We start from the raw sequence: 24,323 nt of genomic DNA, 5'->3' as shown, positions 1-24,323 counted from the left end.
GGTGATCAAGAATATGAACTGTTTACTTTGCAAGCTCACCAGCAATGGGGCAGCAAGCAACAATTACTAACATAGGCCTACTGGTATTTTGCTATGTCAAAATGTACTTGTGAAGCTTGTGTTTGGAATTGGTTGTTAATGTATTATTACATAATCAATGTGTTGTAGACTAAATAAAGGGCTGTCTAGTAGCCTCCATAAATAGACAGATTTTTAGTTGAACAAGTCGTTGCCTGTATACATTTTTTTTTACTTGACTTGAAAAAGCGTGTGACTTGACTCAACTTGACTTGCTCTTAGAATGCACGACTTGGACTTGGGACTCGACTTGAGACTTGGACCTTGTGACTCAAATAATAGTGACTTGGTCCCCACCTCTGGGCCTCATAAATCTCAAATGGCACCCTATTCCCTACATAGTTCCCTGGTCAAAAGTAGTGCACTACATAAGGAATAGGATGCCATTTGGGACGCAACCAAGGTCACAGAACTTCAGCGAAAGGCATCCGATTAAAAATGTTTGTCTTATTCTTTTGGAAGCTAAACGTCATTTTACATCCGATTTATTTATTTAGAAAAATCCTCAACATTTTAACCTTTTTAGGCCATAATCATTTCAACAAAAATGAAAATGCAACAATTGTTAGAAAGAAAGCTATTCCATGTGAACTCTTCTCAGAAAATGTTGAGTGACTAGATAATAATTGAAGTATGTTGTGTAAGGAGCACACACACAGTATTAATATAGAGTCTGCCGGTTAGCAATTGCCTGAGGGAGAAATGAGACCTGTCACTCACAGCTTTAAATTTCAACCTTTGTTCATGTCTTCCATGCCTGGGGGAACAAATAACTCCCCCACCCTCTATGGCTTTCAAAAAGACCAAACTGAATGGTTTAAAGAGCAAACTGCCATGGGATTCATTTAAGATACTCTTTGAAGAGGTAGGGTTTCAGATGTTTTTGGAAGATGGGCAGGGAATCGGCTGTTCTAGCTTCAGGGGGAAGATGGTTCCACCATTGGCACCAGTGTTTTTTCTGCATTAAAAAAAGTATTGGGCGGACCGCCTAAGCGCTTTTTCTGCCGCCTATGTCCAAACAGTAAATGTAGTCTCGCTCAACCCTCCCACTTTTCCCACTGCATTTCATATATAGGTTCTGTAGCCAAAGTAGACAATTCCCGCTCTTTTATTCAGAGAAAATAGCCCTTAGGTTACCGTTCAAAAGACATGACCCATAATACTGGCACTACTTTCTTTTCTTTCTATCATGCATTGGTGGGCTGCATTTTACATTCATTAAGCATATCGCGGGCTGTTTTAAAACTTAGCTACTTGCGGACAGGACTGTTAACCATTGGTTTAGGCTACACCTTGTTCAGTCAGGTTACCTTATTAGCTAGATATAGCTAACAACCTGGGGGCGCGTTCAGTAGAACGCAGCGTTTAGAACGTTCAGATAGAAATATGCTATGTAGAACAAACCTGCCTCTCTGACATGTTGAGTAACGAATAACGTTGGCTCTATTCATGGTATTTCTATCTTCAACATTCGAGAACATTTTTCAACTGAACGTGGCCCTGGTAACATTACCAGTAGCCTATATGCAGCCTATATGCAAACATTTGGTGGAACATAAAAGAAAGGAAAAGGTAGAGCAAACAATTGATTGACTAAATTCCTCTCGCCACTACACTATATCTGACTGGGTAAATATCTTTATTTTGAGTTAATGTGGACCCAGAGACTCAGACTTGATCACTTGGACCAGGACTCAAGCACTGGGACTAAAGACTTTTAGTTTAGTGACTCAACTACATCATTGGATGAAACCGTCATTAGCTCCCGTTATACTTTTAGGCATCAATGTGGCTGCGGCGTCTGTGAAATGATGATAACAATGTCAATGATGGGATGAGTGATGGAGGTGTAACCCATACTACTTTGCAAATACTTTACACCACCATCTGGTGATTGTGCCTCTCTCTCTCTCTCTGTCTCTCTGTCTGTGCTTGCGTGTGTCTGTTTGTTTTGTATGTAATGTGTAATATCAATGTAGGCTGAAATAGGCATTTACATGGCCAGATAATTCTCATATATTCTAATACAGTGCCATGAAAAAATATTTGCCCTCTTTCTGATTTTCTCTATTTTTGATACCAAATGTTATCAGATCTTCAACCAACGGTCAAGCATGGTGGTGGTAGTGTGATGGTTTGGAGATGCTTTGCTGCCTCCAGACCTGGATGACTTGCCTTAATAGAAGGAACCATGAATTCTGCTCTGCATCAGAGAATTCTACAGGAGAATGTCAGGTCATCCGTCTGTGAGCTGAAGCGCAGCTGGGTCATGCAGCAAGACAATGATCCAAAACACACAATCAAGTCTACATGAATATGGTTAAAAAGCAACACATTTGAAGTTTTGGAATAGCCTAGTCAAAGTCCAGAACTGATCCCAATTGAGATGTTGTGGCTGGACTTGAAACAAGCACTTCATGCTTAAACTCACAAATGTCACTGAGTTAAAGCAAGAGTGGGCCAAAATTCCTCCACAGCGATGTGAGAGACTGATCAACAACTACAGGAAGCATTTGGTTGCTGTCATTGCAGCTAAAGGTGGCACAATGAGTTATTGAGTGTAAGGGAGCAATTACTTTTTCACACAGGGGAATTGGGTGTTGCACAACTTTTTAAAATAAATAAAATAACTATATATATTTTTTGCTATATCTAAACTCTGGTTCCCTTTATCTAATATTAGGTTTTGCTTGATCTGTTAATGTTCAATATCAAAAATAGAGAAAATCAGAAAGGAGGCAAATATTTTTCCACAGCACTGTATATGTTTGTCATATTTCTGCTGTTGGGAAGAGAATATGATGTTATGCAGAAAAATATGTTGGTAGGACAAGGCTATGTACTGTGTGTTTGTGCACATGGAAGTCAGTGATTTTGTTTACTATAGGTTGATGAGACAATACAAATGTGATGTGACTAAAATGAAAGGGCATTTAGTTTACTAAAATTGCCTGCTGCTTTTGTTGTTTCGACAATAACTAGACTCAGTCACATTTTTGTCATTTGAATAATGATTAAGACTTAATTATATTTTTGTCAAAATGACTAAGACTCGACTAAATCCAAAATGAACAATGGACTGAGCTGACCCGTAGGGGTGGGACAGCCAAGAGACCAGAGGTGGCAGAACAGAGTGCTTGGGTTGGGGTGTAGGGTTTCAGTTCAGCATAGCCTGAAGATAGGGAGGGTCAGTTCCCCTTGCTGCTCCGTAGACAAGCACCATGGTCCTGTAGTGGATGTGAGCCTCGACTGGAAGCCAGTGGCGTGTGTGGAGTAGCGGGGTGACATTGGAGAACTTGGGAAGGTTGAACACCAAGTGGGCTGCGGCATTCTGGATAAGTTGCAGGGGTTTGGTGGCACAAGCAGGGAGCCCAGCCAACAGAGAGTTGTAGTAGTCTAGACTGGAGATGACCAGAGCCTGGATTAGGATCTTTGCTGCTTCCTGTGTGAGGAAGGGTCGTACTCTATTATAATAATCAACTGAGTATACAAAACATTAGGAACATCTGCTGTTTCCATGACATTGACTGACCATGTGAATCCAGGTGAAAGCTATGATCCCTTATTGATGTCACTTGTTAAATCCACTTCAATAAGTGTAGATGAAGGAGAGGAGACCGGTTAAAGAAGGATTTTTAAGCCTTGAGACAATTGGGACATGGATTGTGTATGTGTACCATTTGAGGGTGAATGGTCAAGACAAAATATTTAAGTGCCTTTTTGAATGGGGTAATTGGGAACTGCAACGCTGCTGGGTTTTTCACGCTCAACATGATTCACCACCCAAAGGACATCCAGCCAACTTGACACAACTGTGGGAAGCTTTGAAGTCAACATGGGCCAGCATGCCTGTGGAACGCTTTCGACACCTAATAGAGTCCATGTCCCGACAATTTGAGGATGTCCTGAAGGAAAAAGGGGGTGCCACTCAATATAAGGAAGCTGTTCTTAATGTTTTGTACACTCAGTGTAATATATGCCATTTAGCAGAGACTTTTATCCAAAGCGACTTAGTCATGCATGCATTTTTATGTATGGGTGGTCCCTGGAATCGAACACACTATCTTGGCATTGCAAGCGCCATGCTCTACCAACTGAGCAACAGGGGACCTCTATGGATGTTGTAGACTAGAGCATGAACTTGCAGGAGCGAGTCACTGCTTTGATGTTTGCAGAGAATGACAGGGTGTTGTCGATGGTCATGCCAAGGTTCTTTGCACTCTGGGAGGGGGGCACAGTTGCCCACCATGATGGAGAGGTCTTAGAGCGGGCAGGTCTTATCTGGGAGGAAGAGCAGCTCCGTCTTGTCGATTGGTTGAGCTTCAGGTGATGGGCCGACATCCAAGCTGAGATGTATCTCTGCGTGCCAGGCAGACATGTCGCCACCTGGGAGTGTCATCCGCGTAGCAATGATAGGAGAGATCATGTGAGGATTTGAAGGAGCCGAGGGACTTTGTGTGTTGACAAAAGAGGAGAGGGCCTAGAACTGAGCCACGGGGACACCAGTATTGAGAGCATGTGATGCAGACTCCTCTCCATGTCACCTGGTATGAGCAACCTGCCTGGTAGGACGCAATGCAAAAGTGTGCAGAGCCTGAAACGCCCAGCCTTGAGGGTGGAGAGGACGATCTGATGGTTGGCAGTGATGAAGGCAGTGGATATATATCTAGGAAGATGAGGAGAGAGGGTTAGCTTTGGCAGAGCGGAGAGCGTCCGGGACACAGAGGAGAGAGGTCTCAGTTGAGTGAGCTGTCTTGAAGCCTGACTTGTTAGGGTTGAGAAGATCGTTCTGAGAGAGATAACGAGAGAGTTGGTCATAGACAGTGTGGTGGAAATTCAACACCAGGGACACCTAAAGTCAAGCTTAAATTAATCACTCTTTTATGAGCAAGCTTACAACAGGTTACAACAAACTCTGCACACCGTACAGGTCTATCAGAAGCTCCCTTGGGGCAGTCCCAGCAGTTGGAGGTGGAGGATTAAGGAGGGAAGAGAAGGTGGAAAACAGTTTCCTGGGGTTAAAGGCAGAAGCTTGAAATTTAGAGTGATAGAAAGCAGCTTTAGCACGGACAAAGAGGAAGAGAAGGTAGAGAGGAGGAAGTGGAAGCATGATAGGTCCTCCGGAAGTTTAGTTTTCCTCCGTTTCCGCTCAGCTGCCCGCAGCCCTATTCTGTGAGCTATTCTGTTTGACCAGAGTTGTTTGTGGAGATTGTTTGACCAGTTTTAGAGCGTGGCAGTGTGTGCTGTTCAGTCAGTGTCTACTGTTAAGTGTTGGCTACCTATGAATGACAGGTTCACTCAGACCTCTCTACCTACCTAGAACTTTTTGCTATTCACAAACAGCTAGTCTGGTCCTAGATCTGTTTGGCATTGACAAATACTGAAGGAGTTAGATCTGGGACCAGACTAACAAACAGACGTTCACCTAACCATCCACCAGCCAATCTCCTAAAGTGCAAACTGCTTTACCCTGGATAAAATGTTCTTCCCTTTTCCCCTCCTTCCTACAGAGGCATCACATAGGCGACCGTAGCTTGTCCCTGTGCAACATGTTTCTGGATGAGATGGCTAAACAGGCCCGCAACCTCATCACAGACATCTGCACCGAGCAATGCACGCTCAGCGACCAGGTGAGGTTCTGTTGTCATTGTGATTAATCAAAGTCCACACTAAGTGACCAGAGGGCTATATTACGATACAAGCTTTATCTACTCAGGATATTCTAAAGCTAGCCAGCTTCAGTTAGCTTCACTTTCCAGATCAGGCTTCAGTCACACTACAATGGTGGATATTGCTCGTCCACCTGCCGCTAACTCGAGCAGGCTTGTAACTGCTCGTGCATGTTGCACGTGGCTAGTCGAAGGCTGAACTCTTAATTGATACAATGCTGAAACATCAGTCTATGGGCGAGTCAGTGCCACATTTTAATTTGTGCCAAAATCAAAATGAAAGACGAGTTGTCTTGCAAATTCAGCAGGCTATGGTGTGAAATAGGCTTGTTGAAGTGTCGTCTTTATTTTATTAAGTATCGTTAAGGTCGTCTTTATTTTATTACGTATCGTTAAGGCCGTCTTTATTTTATTACGTATCGTTAAGGCCGTCTTTATTTTATTACGTATCGTTAAGGCCGTCTTTATTTTATTACGTATCGTTAAGGCCGTCTTTATTTTATTACGTATCGTTAAGGCCGTCTTTATTTTATTACGCATCGTTAAGGCCGTCTTTATTTTATTACGTATCGTTAAGGCCGTCTTTATTTTATTACGTATCGTTATGGCCGTCTTTATTTTATTACGCATCGTTAAGGCCGTCTTTATTACGTATCGTTAAGGCCGTCTTTATTTTATTACGTATCGTTAAGGCCGTCTTTATTTTATTACGCATCGTTAAGGCCGTCTTTATTTTATTACGCATCGTTAAGGCCGTCTTTATTTTATTACGCATCGTTAAGGCCGTCTTTATTTTATTACGTATTGTTAAGGCCGTCTTTATTTTATTACGTATTGTTAAGGCCGTCTTTATTTTATTACGTATCGTTAAGGCCGTCTTTATTTTATTACGTATCGTTAAGGCCGTCTTTATTTTATTACGTATCGTTAAGGCCGTCTTTATTTTATTACGTATCGTTAAGGCCGTCTTTGTCTTTGCTTATTAATGTACAAGCACCTTTTTCCCCACTCCTGTCGATAAAATAATTTCATTAGGCCAAAGTCATACACAAGTTTTACTGTGCGTGAAGTTTCAAATGCATTCTGTCATTACGAAATGTGTAATGTATTTTAACATTATTTATTTTTTTACTGTTTGTTAGGAGTGGTCTGGGTCTGCTCTCGTGTCATTCCTAGCCATCTAATTTATTATAATTACTGAGAAGGGCCGGTCTCCCAGACACAGGTTAAGGCTCGTCATTTAGGCCTAATCTGAGTCTGGAACACAGGCCCGTAAGGTACATTGAGTTCATGCCTTGTTATCTGTGTGTTGGAACTATTGTATGTTAGTATGTTGGACCTATTTACTAGCCATTTAAGTTTTTCAACTGATGACTCAATGTAGGTCTTAAGTCAGATATTCTTCAAAATTCTATTTCTGTCATGTACAAGTAAATAGGCTTCGGCGGTATCCAGATTTTCATATTGCTATACCATCCTTCTCGCATCCTGGGATTTACTGTATTACCAGATAACACACAAGGGTGCGCTAAAAACACAAGAAAAGCCCATTGGGCCTCTATTGCCAGAATGCTAACAGAATTAGCACGAACTAAAAGCAAAATCATATAGACGCTGTTAGCTAAATGCTAACGTGCGAAACCAAACAAGCTAATTGCAAAGACCGGCAAATCCAGCTCATAAAGTTATAAAAGCATAGCCTGTTGTTACTGAATGTCATTTTCAGAGAGTGTGGACATTTTACAAGTGAAAGTGGACGGGAGAAATTGTGCAAATGGAGAAAATTGTGATGCATGCTTTACTGAAAGAAGAGCAGCGTGTGTACATGGAGCAGATGGGAGAAGAACGGAGGAGGAAAACACTAGTAGGAAGCACAGGGAAAAAATGGCAGCTGTACAGAACTCATCCAGATCTCTTTGACTTCTGGCAGAAAGACATTAAGATATGATGGCAAACATTTAGTAGTGAATTGTATCCAAGTGTAAGTTAATCAGCTCATATGCGCCGCACAGCAGAGACTCTGATGGATATAGAACACTATGGGTTCACCAGCTCCTGCTGTCTCCTGTTGTGCTATTTACTAACAAACACCCGACTGGCTCAACTGTTCTGGGGAACTATGGTAAGCTTCATCATTTAAAATAATGTGACAGGTAAAATGAAGAATGCAGTCTGCTTTATCTCCTAACGTATTGCACAAGTTGACTGCAGGTAATATCTTAAGTAGCTACAAATATTCACATTTATTGAAAAACTTCAAATAAATAATTTATATACGGTATACCGACCAAGCCTAGTAAATAGAACACGATATAGCCTACATTGTGCACGTTCCAACTAAGTGCCTTGGAAACATAATTTGTCACTTCATTCCTTATTGGTCTGTGGGTGTTAAAGGGGTTTTCCTGTCCCTGCTGTGCTCCTGTTGCAGCTGCTGCCAAAACATTGTGCCAAAACCATCAGTCAGGCGGTGAACAAGAAGTCAAAGAAGCAGACTGGGAAGAAAGGAGAGCCTGAGAGAGAGAAGCCTGGAGTAGAGAGCATGAGGAAGAACAGGCTGCTGGTCACCAAGTAAGTAGTGTACACTCTGTAGGGTCCCTAAGTAAGGTTAGGGACTCTCCCAATGTGTCTATGCTCGATTCGTACTCTGCTCTTTCTCAAAACAAGTTGGAGGGGAACATCCACTGGAAGGTAACTTTGGATATTCTCCAATTTCGAGGAATCAAGGAAAGATGAAATGGAGACATTTACATTTTTGTCATTTAGCAGAAGCTTTTTTCCAGCGTGACTTACAGGAGCAATTACGGTTAAGTGACTTGCTCAAGGGCACATCGACAGATTTTTCACCAAGTCTGCTCGGGTATTCGAACCAGCGACCTTTTGTTACTGGCCCAACGCTCTTAACCACTAGGCTACCTGTCCCCCTCCCCCTCCATGACCACCTTTCCACTTTCAGATATTTTCAACAGCGCACTGTTATTGGATGGTTTTGTAAGTCATGGTCTGTGTGTCACAAATGGCACCCTATTCTCTACAAAGTGCACTACTTTTGACCAGAGCTCTGTGGGGACACTGGTAAAACGTAATGCACTACATAGGGAATAGGATGCCATTTGGGATGCAGACATGGTTTTGCAACCTCATCTTCCACTGTGTGTTAAAAATACCATGCTAAGATTTACTGCCATCACTTGCCCTCCCTGCTCTGGGTATTCCACTTGAATTTGGTTCTAACTCTACTACTCTACTCCTAATTCACAGCTTCCAGTAAGCTGCATAGAAACATACCATGGCCAAGGCTAGGATAAAATAGATTCAGGTCTGGGCTAAAAAAGTGATGTGTAAAAACAACATTAGCTGTGGTTCTGGAGGAACTTAATCCATCTGCTCTGTCACAGATTTCCCCTTTAATCTGAACGAAATTAGGTTTTAATGTCTGCCTAACTGTCTGTGTTCCTAGCCTGGATAAGCTTCACACAGCTCTATCCGAGCTGTGTTTCTCCATCAATTATGTACCCAACATGGTGATATGGGAACACACCTTCACTCCCAGGGAGTACCTCACCTCACACCTGGAGATCCGCTTCACCAAGTGAGTACACACACACGCATATGTATGATCGTGCACGAACACACACACACACACACACACACACACACACACACACACACACACACACACACACACACACACAAACTTAGGGAATCCACTCTCCTATTAAAACACCAATCCTCACAGGAGGCTATGAGTGAATTCCTGCAGATAGTCTGACTGCTTCCCACTGTGTTGTAACGTTAGCTGGTCAATTATGAAACCTGTCTCTCCTCCCCAAACACCAATCCATTGACTATCTCATGCAAAAGGAAGGAGGCTTAGTTTATTGTTATAAATCAAGGAACATTGTCATCCATTTGTTCATTTTAATTCAAATCCCCAGAGTTGAACAAAAAACCTCTCCGGGGTTTATGATTTTATCTGTGATTTATTGGTCCAACAGACAAACGTTTTTTTTGGGTCAGAGTGATTTTTGACATGCATCCAGAATGGGGCCTGACCGGTCCAATGAAATAAACATTGTGCTGGAGAGTAACAGGTATTTTCCACTGTGGGAGTTGGGGTTGTGACGTTGGTGATTTGGCTGGTGTGTGTGTGTGTGCGTGCGTGCGTGCGTGCGTGCGTGCGCTGGCTGGCTGGCTGGCTGGCTGGCTGGCCCCTCCACAGTACCGTGAACCCCTCCACTGTCCAGGCTTCCCAGAGAGTAGAGGGTTCACACACATACCCCATTACCGCCACTTACCACTCCGCCCTGCTCCTCCAGATCAGCGCAGGATAAAAGTTTTACTGCTCTTAGGTTCCCAGTTCCCAGCACACTTCAGACAGAAGGGAAAAGTGGCTATTTATTTACAAAATGTTCCTAATGCTCGGTCAGGGTGTGAAAAAGCGTTTTACCACTTGTTGCGCCATAGTTTTTTAACCCTGCCATGTTGGATCAGATCTGCCCACTCCACACCAAGTTATCTACGTAGAAATACGGAAAGGTTAGGCATTAGGGAAAACAATACAGCCATTGTTGAACGTTGTTGAAGAGTCGCCCAAACTCCCTGGAGTTCATGTAACTAACAGTAACAGGGATCATTTGCTGTTGTAAATAGGACTTTATAAGTACATTTGATTGATTGATCCCTATTATTCCAATCTTAACTGTTGGATCTGTCAGTCAAATATCAAATTCCTGGACATGATGAATTCCCTCTCTGCATCTCTGTCAGTGAAATATAAAGAATTGTTCATCGTGCCTTTGATTGATTGACTGATCGTGTTTTGTTCCTTCTCTAGGTCTATCGTGGGGATGACCATGTATAACCAGTCGACCCAGGAGATAGCCAAACCGTCTGAGCTGCTGACCAGTGTCAGGGCCTACATGACTGTGCTCCAGAGCATAGAGAACTATGTTCAAATAGATATCACCAGGGTGTTCAACAATGTGCTACTGCAGCAGACACAACATCTGGACAGTCACGGAGAACCAACCATCACCAGCCTCTACACCAACTGGTGAGCCCTTAACCCTAACCCCTTAACTCCCCGAACTCCTTAACCCCCCCATAACTCCTTAACCCCCCCCATAACTCCTTAACCCCCCCCATAACTCCTTAACCCCCTGAACTCTTAACCTCTCTTGGGTACGTGAGACGTTAGCGTCCCACCTCTTCAACAGCCAGTGAAACTGCTGGGCGCCAAATTCAAATACAGAAATACTCATTATAAAAATTCAGAAAACAAAACATATTTTACATAGGTTTAAAGATTAACTTCTTGTGAATCCAACCACGGTGTCAGATTTTAAAAATGCTTTACGGCGAAAGCATACCTTACGATTATTTGAGAACATAGCCCAGCAGACTAATCATTACAAACAGTAACCAGCCAAGTAGAAGAGTTACACAAGTCAGAGATAAAATTAATCCCTTACCTTTGATGATCTTCATATGGTTGCACTCAGCAGACATTCATTTACTCAATAAATGTTCCTTTTGTTCGATAAAGTCTCTTTATATCCAAAAACCTCAGTTTTGTTTGCGCGTTTTCTTCAGTTATCCACAGGCTCAAACGCAGTCAAAACAGGCAGACAAAAAATCCTAATTGTATCCGTAAAGTTCATAGAAACATGTCAAACGATGTTTATATTCAATCCTCAGGTTGTTTTTAGCCTAAATAATCGATAATATTTCAACCTGACAATAACGTCGTCAATATAAAAGGTAAACAAGGCACTCTCTCGGTCGTGCGCATGAAAAAGCTCTGACACACTTTAGGGTCCACTCATTCAGACTGCTCTTACTTCCTCATTTTTCAGAATACAAGCCTCAAACAATTTCTAAAGACAGTTAACCTCTTATGGCTGCAAGGGAAATTATTGAGTAGCCAGAAAAAAGGTGCCCATTTCAAACGGCCTCGTACTCAATTCTTGCTCGTACAATATGCATATTATTTATTACCTTTGGATATAAAACACCTTCTAGTTTCTAAAACAGGTTTAATTATTTCTCTAAGTGAAACATAACTCTTTTTACAGCCCATTTTCTGGAAAAAGTGAATTTTCCAAGACGCTATGTCTCTCTTCAAGATACTCTCTATAAAAGGCCTTGGCACTTGGGACTGTACAAACACGTCACACATCTTCCCCTGGTTGTCATGCGGAAGTGAGAGAAAAAAGGACTTGATTATCTCTGTCAGGGACTGAAAGGAACCTCTTTGAGTGATAAGTGCGCACTTTATAATTTTTTCTGGGCGCGAAGTAGGAACTGGACCGCGCTCCTGGAAAACACTCGTTATAGGTGAATATGACCTCCAGCTTCGATTTTCTTTGATACATGTCACAAAATCATCCTAAAGTATGTTTTTTCAATATACTTTAATTATATTATTGAAATTTATTCTGGACTTTAGACGTGATGCGACGCAAGAATTTTGTCAAGACGGAGAGGTTAGCATGGCATGGCCAGTGTGTCATGCTAATTCAACAGGGACATCGTTCGTTCTAGGTCCAAATGAACACGGTTCTGAACAAAGGACCCTTTGGAGAACATTCTGATGGAAAATCAACAAAGATAAGGACCCAATTTGGGATGCTTTTTCATATATCTGTCGAACTGTGCTATCGCTAGCGTTTGACTAGAATCAATGCTGCTGTGTGCTAGCTATTGTAGTAAGCTAATATAACGATATATTGTGTTTTCGCTGTAAAACACTTCAGAAATCGGAAATATTGTCTGTATTCACAAGATCTTTCTCTTTCATTAGCTATCCACCATATATTTTTCTGAAATCTTTTCTGATGTGAAATTAGAAGTAGACGTTGGTGTCTGTTTTCTCTGGCTACTGCCGTGCGATTTCTTACTGTAGCTATGATGGTAGCAGTAATGTAAAACTGATTTATAGCTAAAATATGCATTTTTTTTGAACAAAACATAGATTTATTGTGTAACATGTTATAGGACTGTCATCTGAGGGAGTTTTTTCTAGGTTATTTAGGTTAGTTCTAGGTTAGTTAGGTTGGCTTTGCATGCTAGCTGCATGCTAGCTGCATGCTACCGGTGCTGTGAAAAATAAGTGTCTCTCTTTTTGTATTTGGTGGTGAGCTAACATGAATATATGTGGTGTTTTCGCTGTAAAACATTTAAAGAATCTGAAATATTGTCTGTATTCACAAGATCTTTCTCTTTCATTAGCTATCCACCATATATTTCTCTGAAATGTTTTCTGAAGTGTAATAAGGTAGTTGACGTTGGTGTCTGTATTTTCTCTGGCTACTCCCGTGCGATTTCTTACTGTAACTATGATGGTAGCAGTAATGTAAAACTGATTTATAGCTAAAATATGCATTTTTTTTGAACAAAACATAGATTTATTGTGTAACATGTTATAGGACTGTCATCTGAGGTAGTTTTTTCTAGGTTATTTAGGTTGGTTCTAGGTTAGTTAGGTTGGCTTGTGCATGCTAAATGCAGCCTACTTGTGCTGTGAAAAATGTCTTTCTGTCTTTTTTTATTTGGTGGTGACCTAACATAAATATATGTGGTGTTTTCTCTGTAAAACATTTAAAAAATCGGACATGTTGGCTGGATTGACAAGATGTTTATCTTTCAAATGCTGTATTGGACTTGTTAATGTGTGAAAGTTAAATATTTTACAAAAATAGATTTTGAATTTCGCGCTCTGCACTTGGACAGGCTGTTGTCATATTGATCCCGATGTCGGGCTTGCAGCCTGAAGAAGTTAACATCTAGTGGAAGGCATAGGAACTGCAATTTGAGTCCTAAGTCAATGGATACTGTAATGTCATTGAATAGAAAATTACAAAACAAAAACAAAAACCGACTCCCCGGATGGATTTTTCTCAGGTTTTAGAGTGTTTTCTATCCAAATCTACCAGTTATATGCATATCCTATCTTCTGGGCCCGAGAAGCAGGCAGTTTAATTTGGGCCTGCTTTTCATCCAAAATTCCGAATGCTGCCCTCTACCCTAGAGAAGTTAAACCCCTTAACCCCCCTTAAATCTTTACCCCCCTAAACTCTTTAACCCTCCTTAACTCTTTAACCCCTAAACCCCCTTAACTCCTTAACCCCCGAACGCCTTAACCCCCTGAACTCCTGAACTCCTTAACTCTTTAATCCCCTTAACTCCTTAACCCCCAAACTATTTAACCCCTGCACTCCTTAACCCCCTTAACTCCTTAACCCCCTTAACTCTTTAACCCCCTTAACAGGAAGACAGTGTAGAGAGGCTAGCACTGGAGTAATATGATTCTAGCACCCGTATTTAGCACTAACTGAAGTTTATTTATTGCTTTATCTGGGTAGCCTGAAAATAGAGCATTGCAGTAGTCTAACCTAGAAGTGACAAAATCATGGATAAATTTTTCTGCATCATTTTTGGACAGAAAGTTTCTCATTTTTGCAATGTTACTTAGATGGAAAAAAGCTGTCCTTGAAACAGTCTTGATATGTTCGTCAAAAGAGAGATCAGGGTCCAGAGTAACGCCGAGGTCCTTCACAGTTTTATTTAGAGACGACTGTACACCCATCACGATTAATTGTCAGATTCAACAGAAGATCTCTTTGTTTCTTGGGACCTAGAACTAGCATCTCTGTTTTGTCCGAGTTTAAAAGTAGAACATTTGCCGCCATCCACTTCCTTATGTCTGAAACACAGGCTTCCAGGGAGGGAAATTTTGGGGTTTCACCATGTTTCATCGAAATGTACAGATGTGTGTCTCCGCATAGCAGTGAAAGTTAACATTATGTTTCCGAATGACATACCCTATAGGTAAAATATATAGTGAAAACAATAGTGGTCCTAAAACGGAGCCTTGAGGAACACCGAAATTTACAGTTGATTTGTCAGAGGACAAACCATCCACAGAGACAAACTGATATCTTTCCGACAGGTAAGATCTAAACCAGGCCAGAACTTGTCCGTGTAGACCAATTTGGGTTTTCAATCTCCCCAAAAGAATGTTGTGATTGATGGTATCAAAAGCAGCACTAAGGTCTAGGAGCACGAGGACAGATGCAGAGCCTCGGTCTGACGCCATTAAAAGGTCATTTACCACCTTCACAAGTGCAGTTTCAGTGCTATGATGGGGTCTAAAACCAGACTGAAGCGTTTCGTATACATTGTTTGTCTTCAGGAAGGCAGTGAACGGGATCTCTGTGAACATCTGAGAAATTGATTGGTTTGAATCCCAGCCTTGATCATGCCTTCCATTCAATGACGCAGACACCATACATTCTCTGTGCTACAGGTATCTGGAGACCTTACTGCGCCAAGTAAGTAACGGACACATTGCTTACTTCCCAGCCATGAAGGCTTTTGTCAACCTGCCTACGGAGAACGAGCTCACCTTCAATGCAGAGGAATACTCTGATATCTCAGGTAAGCTTCATTAGTTATATTGTCCTTTTAGACACCAATATACATTCATGTTACTGAGAGTGAGTCTGATGATTTACTATCTAGCATATTTAAACATTGCTTTTTTATAGCCATAGCAGTGTTGGATGACACAAGGAATCACTGACAAAACATTACCATCTTATGTCGGAAGGATTGGGATAAAACAAAAACTCATGTATGTTCGACATTTGTGGACGATAAAGCACCTTAAGTATACAGACGATGTATACAGAAGAAGACATCTTGTATTGGTTTAAAGCAGAACGCCAAATTTCCGTTGGACATTTATTGGACAATAAAGTCATCTTATTCCTATCTTCTTCTTCTCTTCTCAGAGATGCGGTCCCTGTCAGAGCTGCTGGGGCCCTATGGGATGAAGTTCCTCAGTGAGAGTCTCATGTGGCATATCTCCTCCCAGGTGGCCGAGCTCAAGGTGAGGGGGCATGGAGGTCAGGGGTTACAGGTCGCGGCCCAGAGGTAATCCAGGGTTAACTCAGGGCAGGCTGGGTCATGTTCATTAGGGCACTCCGCCATAGCAAAAAAAAAAAAAAATGATATATATATTTTTTTATTGGTCTAAATAGTCCCATGCTAGTTTAGGACCACTTTGTTCCGTTTGGTGCCTAATGAACACGACCCTGGTTTCTTGCTTCTCTAATTCCTAGTGTGCGTCCAAAAGGAGACCCTATGCCCTATATCAGGGGTGTCGAACTCATTTTGCCTCGGCCTGCAAATCGGTCTTCAATGAAGTCCGGAGGGCTGCACTGAATGTTTTAAATATTTCATTGCCAATGTGCTGGACAGTCAGTAAATTGTATGAATGTAGGTCTATTATCATTTCTACACAGTTTCGATTTGGTTTTACTAATTTTAAAGTATATCGATTTGTTTTATTATTATTGCTCAAACCACCCACGGGCTGGATTGGACATGTATGTTTGACACCCCTGCTCTATATAGTGTACTACTTTTGACCTAGGCCCTATGGCGGTCTCCTATGGGTTCTGGTCAAAAGTAGTGCACTATATAGGGAATAGGGTGCCATTTCAGATACTGCCTTGTATGAGCCAATAGAGGTTAGATGCTCTTTCCAGAAGCAGAGTTTTTTTCCCCTGGAAACAGAACCAGACCCACAGCGGAGCAATTTTGTTGTTTCTTCATTATTCGTTAATGAGGTGTTTCCCAGAGAAGAGCAGAGGCAGTGTGGGTTACGGCTAACCTCTTACTGCTGACTGCTGACTGACTGACGATGGATCAGGTTCCCTACCCTCACTGAATTTTGGGTAACTAATAAGAATTATATTTTAAAAAAGAGGACGACTGAATTCTGTAGGGTCAGCAAAGTCTTTTTGATTAGATCTTACACTGAACAAAAATATAAACTCAATATGCAACAATTTCAAAGATTTTACTGAGTTACAGTTCATATATGTATATCAATCAATTGAAATAAATCCATTAATCTATGGATTTCACATGACTGGGAATACAAATATGGTGGTTGGTCACAGATGTGTTTAAAAAAAGGTAGGGGCATGGATCAGAAAACCAGTCAGTATCTGGAGTGACTACGATTTGCTGGATATTGGCGGGAACTGAAACACGCTATCGTACACAGCAATCCAGAGCATCCCAAACATGCTCAATTGGTGACATGTCTGGTGTGTATGCAGGCAATGGAAGAACGGGGACATTTTCAGCTTCCAGGAATTGTCTACAGATCCTTGCGACATGGGGCCGTGCATTATAATGCGGAAACATGAGGTGATGGAGGCGGATGAATGGCACTACAATGGGCCTCAGGATCACGTCACGGTATCCCTTGTGCATTCAAATTGCCATTGTTAAAATACAATTGTGTTTGTTGTCCGTAGCTTAAGTCTGCCCATAAAATAACCTCCCCGCATCCAGAAAACCACTTGCCGCCACGACACCATACACGCTGTCTGCCATCTGTCCGGTAAAGTTGAAACCCGGGTTTCTTCCGTGAAGATCACACTTCTCCAACGTGCCAGTGGCCATCGAAGGTGAGCATTTTCCCACTGAAGTCGTTTACAACGCCGAACAGCAGTCAGGTCAAGACCCTGGTGAGGACAACGAGCACGCAGATGAGCTTCCATGAGATGGTTTCTGACAGTTTGTGCAGAGATTCTTCGATTGTGCAAACCCACAGTTTCATCAGCTGTCTGGGTGGCTGGTCTCAGACCAGCCACCCAGGTGAAGAAGCCGGATGTGAAGAAGCCGGATGTGGAGGTCCTGGGCTGGCATGGTTACACGTGGTCTGTGCTTGTGAGGCCAGTTAAATGTACTGCCAAATTCTTTAAAATGACGTTGGAGGCGGCTTATGGTAGAAAAATGAACATTACCCTTCTCTGGAAACAGCTCTGGTGGACATTCCTGAAGTCAGCATGCCAATTACACACTCCCTCAAAACTAGACACATCTGTGGCATTGCGTTTTGTTACAAAACTGCACATTTTAGTGGCCTTTTGTCCCCAGCACAAGGTGCACCTGTGTAATGACCATGCTGTTTAATTAATTAGCCACACCTGTCAGGCAGATGGATTATCTTTGCAAAGGAGAAATGCTCACTAACAGGGATGTAAACAAATTTGTGCACCACATTTTTTGAGAAATATTTTTTTTGTGCGTATGGAACATTTCTGAGATCTTTTATTTCAGCTCATTAAACATGGGACCAACACTTTACATGTTGTGCTTATATTTTTGTTCGGTATATTAGACTGGGACAAAATGGGTTCATGGTAAGTGTTAGGAAAGCAGCTAGCCAGCCTATTGATAAACCTACATCAGAACCAAAATCACTTCTAATAGACGTACTGTACATACGTAGACCTCTGCGTTCCATGGCGTATTATTTGGTTAGTGTTGCACTTTAGAGCTGCAAAATCTCTTTGATTAGATTTAGTCTAACTGGGATGAAAAGGTACTATGGTTAGGGACAAAATCAGTCCTTATAGAAATACACTGCCGTTCAAAAGTTTGGGGTCACTTAGAAATGTTCTTGTTTTTTTAAGAAAAGCACATTTTTTGTCCATTAAAATAACATGAAATTGATCAGAAATACAGTGTAGACATTGTTAATGTTGTAAATTACTATTGTAGCTGGAAACTTTTTTAATGGAATATTTACATAGGCGTACAGAGGCCCATTATCAGCAACCAACACTCCTGTGTTCCAATGGCATGTTGTTTTAGCTAATCCAATCGTTTTAAAAGGCTAATTGATCATTAGAAAACCATTTTGCAATTATGTTAGCACAGCTGAAAACTGTTGTTCTGATTTTAAAGAATCAATAAAACTGGCCTTCTTTAGACTAGTTGAGTATCTGAAACATCAGTATTTGTGGGTTCAATTACAGGCTCAAAATGGCCAGAAACAAAGAACTTTCTTCTGAAACTCGTCAGTCTTGTTCTTGTTCTGAGAAATTAAGGCTATTCCATGCAAGAAATTGTCAAGAAACTAAAGATCTCGTACAGCGCTGTGTACTACTCCCTTCACAGAAAATTATAAACTTGGATTCGTTAACACAACATGCCATTGGAACACAGGAGTGATGGTTGCTGATAATGGGCCTCTGTACACCTATGTAGATATTCCATTAAAATTCATCAGTTTCCAGCTACAATGGTCATTTACAACATTAACAATGTCTACACTGTATTTCTGATCAATTTGATGTTATTTTAATGGACAAAAGCACATTTTTTTCTTTCAAAAACACAAACATTTGTATGTGACCACAAACTTTTGAACGGTAGTGTACATTACATGACACTAATGTCTTTGTTAGTGTTGCGAAACTGTTTTAGACGAGTTCTTGTTGGAATGTCATTTATCTAAAGAATGATAATCAATGTTAAATTATTTTATTGCAGCAGACTGACAAAATATTATGCATGTTTTTTCAAACCGGTCTTTGGATTGTAATATAATTTGTTTAGTCCCTAGAGCACACATTGGTGTGTCAACGTAGCTCTGGTACATATTTATGATTCTCTAACATGCAAACGTTTCCCTCCACATCTGAAAGCAATTTGGGAAAATAAAATTGTTTTGGTATCTGATTCACAATCAGATGTAGGAATTAAGCATTGGTTTTATTCAGTCTCTGTACACACCGAGTCGTGGTCATCAAGTTACTTTTTTGGCGAATAGTCTCAAAGCAAACTGAAGGAGTGGATGACGTGAGGCATTGATGACGTGAGGCACACACATGACTGTCTCAACATTTCAAAAATAATCCTTTGGCTTGTTGCGCCAAGACACCCATCACAGAAAATTCTACGCCTCTAATTGTTTTTGAGTGTGTCCCAAATGGCACTCAATTCCCTGCGTAGGGCTCTGTAGTGCTCTATATAAAGAATATGGTGCCATTTGGGACGCACACATTGTAAGATCACAACATAGTTCAACATCTGGTGGTGGTAAGGGCCTTTTCGTGTTGTTCAAACGAAGGGGAAAGTCTTTGGAATTAGGATCCCTAGTTGATTCCCCAAATAATCCCCTCACAACTCAGGAGGTCTCTATCACTCTCTCTATATACAGTTGAAGTCGGAAGTTTACATACACCTTAGCCAAATACATTTAATCTCAGTTTTTCACAATTCCTGACATTTAATCAGAGTAAAAATTCCATGGCTTAGGTCAGTTAGCATCACCACTTTATTTTAAGAATGTGAAATGTCAGAATAATAGTAGAGAGAATTATTTATTTCAGCTTTTATTTCTTTCATCACATTTCCAGTGGGTCAGAAGTTTACATACACTCAATTAGTATTTGGTAGCATTGCCGTTAAATTGTTTAACTTGGGTGAAATGTTTCGGGTAGCCTTCCACAAGCTTCCCACAATAAGTTGTGTGAATTTTGTGCCATTCGTCCTGACAGAGCTGGTGTAACGGAGTCAGGTTTGTAGGCCTCCTTGCTCGCACGCACTTTTTCAGTTCTGCCCACAAATGTTCTATGGGATTGAAGTCAGGGCTTTGTGATGGCCACTCCAATACTTTGACTTTGTTGTCCTTAAGCCATTTTGCCACAACTTTGGAGGTATGCTTGGGGTCATTGTCCATTTGGAAGACTCATTTGTGACCAAGCTTTAACTTCCTGACTGATGTCTTAAAATGTTGCTTCAATGTATCCACATAGTTTTCCTGCCTCATGATGCCATCTATTTTGTGAAGTGCACCAGACCCTCCTGCAGCAAAGCACTCCCACAACATGATGCTGCCACCCCGTGCTTCACGGGTTGGGATGGTGTTCTTCGGCTTGCAAGCCTCCCCCTTTTTCCTCCTAACATAACGATGGTCATTATGGCCAAACAGTTCTATTTTTGTTTCATCAGACCAGAAGACATTTCTCCAAAAAGTACGATCTTTGTCCCCATGTGCAGTTGCAAACTGTAGTCTGGCTTTTTTATGGCGGTTTTGGAGCAGTGGCTTCTTCCTTGCTGAGCGGCCTTTCAGGTTATGTCGATATAGGACTCATTTTAATGTGGATATAGATACTTTTGTACCTGTTTCCTCCAGCATCTTCACAAGGTCGTTTTACTGTGCTGTTCTGGGATTGATTTTCCCTTTTTTCGCACCAAAGTACGTTCATCTCTAGGAGACAGAACGCGTCTCCTTCCTGAGCGGTATGATGGTTGCGTGGTCCCATGGTGTTTATACTTGCGTACTATTGTTTGTACAGATGAATGTGGTACCTTCAGGCGTTTGGAAGGCGTCATCCCAAGGATGACCCAGACTTGTGGAGGTCTACAATTTTTTTCTGAGGTCTTGGTTGATTGCTTTTGATTTTCCCATGATGTCAAGCAAAGAGGCACTGAGTTTGATGGTAGGCCTTGAAATACATCCACAGGTAGACCTCCAATTGACTCAAATGATGTCAATTAGCCTATCAGAAGCTTCTAAAGCCATGACATAATTTTCTGGAATTTTCCAAGCTGTTTAAAGGCAGAGTCAACTTAGTGTATGTAAACTTCTGACCCACTGGAATTGTAATACAGTGATTTATAAGTTAAATAATATATCTGTAAACAATTGTTGTAAAAATGACTTGTGTCATGCACAAAGTAGATCTTGAAGTCGGAAGTTTACATACACCTTAGCCAAATACATATAAACTCAGTTTTTCACAATTCCTGACATTTACGCCTAGTAAAAATTCCCTGTCTTCGGTCAGTTAGGATTACCACTTTATTTGAAGAATGTGAAATGTCAGAATAATAGTAGAGAGAGTGATTTTTTCCCCCCAGCTTTTATTTCTTTCATCACATTCCCAGTGGGTCAAAAGTTTACATACGCTCAGTTAGTATTTGGTAGCATTGCCTTTAAATTGTATAACTTGGGACAAACGTTTCGGGTAGCCTTCCACAAGCTTCCCACAATAAGTTGAGTGAATTTTGGCCCATTCCTCCTGACAGAGCTGGTGTAACTGAGTCAGGTTTGTAGGCCTCCGTGTTCACTGAACAGCTATTTTCAGGTCTCTCCAAAGATGCTCGATTGGGTTTAAGTCCGGGCTCTGGCTGGGCTACTCAAGGACATTCAGAGACTTGTCCTGAAGCCACTCCTGCATTGTTTTGGCTGTGTGCTTGGGGTCGTTGTCCTGCTGAAAGGTGAACCTTCATCCCAGTCTGAGGTCCTGAGCACTCTGGAGCAGGTTTTCATCAAGGATATCTCTGTACTTTGCTCCGTTCATCTTTCCCTCGATCCTGACTAGTTTCCCAGTCCCTGCCACTGAAAAACATCCCCACAGCATGATGCTGCCATCAGCATGTTTCACCGTAGGGATGGTGCCAGGTTTCCTCCTGACGTGACGCTTGGTATTCAGGCCAAAGGGCTCAATCTTGGTTTCATCACACCAGAGAATCTTGTTTCTCATGGTCTTGAGAGTCCTTTAGGTGCCTTTTGGCAAACTCCAAGCGGGCTGTCATGTGCTTTTTACTGAGGAGTGGCTTACGTCTGGCCGCTCTACCATAAAGGCCTGATTGGTGGAGTGCTGCAGAGATGGTTGTCCTTCTGGAAGGTTCTCCCATCTCCACAGAAGAACTCTGGAGCTCTGTTAGAGTGACCATCGGGTTCTTGGTCACCTCCCTGACCAAGGCTCTTCTCCCCTGATTGCTCAGTTTGTGTGGCCACTGTGTTTTTGGGACCTTCAAGGCTGCAGTTTCTTTTTGGTACCCTTCCCCAGATCTGTGCCTCGACACAGTCCTTTCTCGGATCTCTATGTACAATTCCTTCGACCTCATGGCTTGGTTTTTGCTCTGACATGCACTGTCAACTGTGGGACCTTATATAGACAGGTGTGTGCCTTTGCAAATCATGTCCAATCAATTGAATTTACAACAGGTGGACTCCAATCAAGTAGAAACATCTCAAGGATGATCAATTGAAACAGGATGCACCTGAGCTCAATTTCGAGTCTCATAGCAAAGGGTTTGAATTTACTTAGGTAAATAAAGTATTTCTGTCTTTTTTTTATTATACATTTGCAAAAAAATCTAAACTTGTTTTCGCTTTGTCATTATGGGGTATTGTGTGTAGATTGATGAGCAAAAAAGTTAATTTAATAAATTTTATATCCCTATTTCTCTTCCTTCCTCTTTCCCTCTCACTTTCCCTCACATTCCTACTCCTCTCCCTGTCTCCCTCAACTTATTCTTCTCCTCTTCAGAAACTGGTGGTGGACAACGTTGAGGTTTTGACACAGATGAGGACCAGCTTTGACAAGCCTGGAGAAATGGCTGCTCTGTTCAAGAAGCTCTCATGTGGGTAGTCTGTCTGTATTTCTACTGGCCTGGTCAGTCTTGCTGTGCTAGACAGACACTAGGCTCAGTGCTGCCAAGGGCCAAATAAGCAACAGATACATGATACATTCTCCCATAAATAAAACTGTTATGCGTACGGACCTTTGATTGTGGCTGCTGAAGGTTAAAGGTGACATAACATAACATCTAAATCTTATTTGCATACCAGTAAAATGACTAGAGACATGTCCGTTGTCTGTGAGGCTCACATGTTTTTTGTCTTGGTGTTATAGCAGTCGACAGTGTTCTGAAACGGATGACCATCATCGGCGTTATCCTCTCATTCCGATCACTGGCTCAGGAGGCACTCCGAGATGTAAGTCGGCTCTTTAAACCCCCTAAAAGTCTAAGCCTTTGGGGGGTTCTACTAAGCTAACATGGAATAGTTTTAAGATGGTCATACCACAGATCATTTAGTTATTTGATTTTGAAATGTAGGACCCCTGTAGCAATATAAAAAAGATATATTATAATGATAATAATACTGCTATAGCTCATAGAAACACATTCATGAATGGCAAAACAGAGAGTAAAAAAAGATATCATAACGAATAAGGTTTTAAAGTGTCTGTCCTATATCTAGGAGATATACAAAAGCTCCGATTTTTACAAAAGCCCCTTTTTTGGTACGGTACCAAACTACTTCCATTCATTTCTTTTTACCGGTACAAGGTTACCTTCAGATGAGTCCTGTGACACTTGTGGGGGTCGTAGAGCAAAACGGGGAACACCATCTTGTTTGTGAGAATCTCCCCTTTCCATGTGGAGTCATATTAGTTTGTAGCCCAAACAGTTCAGAAGATACAGACAGTAGTTGGCACATTGGCGGTACCGACTTCAGACGTGTCCCATGGGCAGTGGTGTAAAGTACTTAAGTAAAAATACTTTTAAGTACTACTTAAGTAGTTTTTTGGGGTATCTGTAATTTACTTTACTATTTATATTTTTGACAACTTTTACTTGTACTCCACTACATTCATAAAGAAAATAATGTACTTTTTGCTCCTTACATTTTACCTGACACCCAAAAGTACTCGTTACATTTTTTTATGCTTAGCAGGACAGGAAAATTGTCTAATTCATGCACTTATTAAGAGAACGTCCTTGGTCATCCCTACTGCCTCTGATCTGGCAGACTCACTAAACACAAATGCTTCGTTTGTAAATTATGTCTGAGTGTTGAACTGTGATCCTGGCTATCCGTAAATTTAAAAAAACAAGACAATTTGCTTTGGTTTGCTTAATTTAAGACATTTTAATTGATTTATACTTTTACTTTTGATACTT

At 41.4% G+C, this 24,323-nt stretch overlaps 1 protein-coding gene across 8 annotated transcripts in view; it reads left to right on the top strand.

The window, feature by feature from the left end:
* LOC139538872 (nck-associated protein 1-like) overlaps positions 1–24,323 on the top strand; it is a 69,558-nt gene that overhangs the window by 38,168 nt on the left and 7,067 nt on the right. For 7 of the 8 annotated variants that reach the window (XM_071341388.1, XM_071341386.1, XM_071341387.1 and 4 more), the window contains 8 exons: positions 5,589–5,708; positions 8,179–8,318; positions 9,208–9,339; positions 10,585–10,803; positions 15,058–15,188; positions 15,545–15,642; positions 22,904–22,997; positions 23,270–23,352. In XM_071341388.1, the coding sequence (XP_071197489.1) occupies positions 5,589–5,708; positions 8,179–8,318; positions 9,208–9,339; positions 10,585–10,803; positions 15,058–15,188; positions 15,545–15,642; positions 22,904–22,997; positions 23,270–23,352 (1,017 nt within the window). The remainder of the gene's footprint in view (positions 1–5,588; positions 5,709–8,178; positions 8,319–9,207; positions 9,340–10,584; positions 10,804–15,057; positions 15,189–15,544; positions 15,643–22,903; positions 22,998–23,269; positions 23,353–24,323) is intronic. The other variant, XM_071341382.1, reaches the window with a different exon arrangement.

This window comes from Salvelinus alpinus, chromosome 14 (genome assembly GCF_045679555.1).
Source record: "Salvelinus alpinus chromosome 14, SLU_Salpinus.1, whole genome shotgun sequence".
NCBI classification, from domain to species: Eukaryota; Metazoa; Chordata; class Actinopteri; order Salmoniformes; family Salmonidae; genus Salvelinus; species Salvelinus alpinus.
This window is presented reverse-complemented; position numbering and strand designations above follow the sequence as displayed.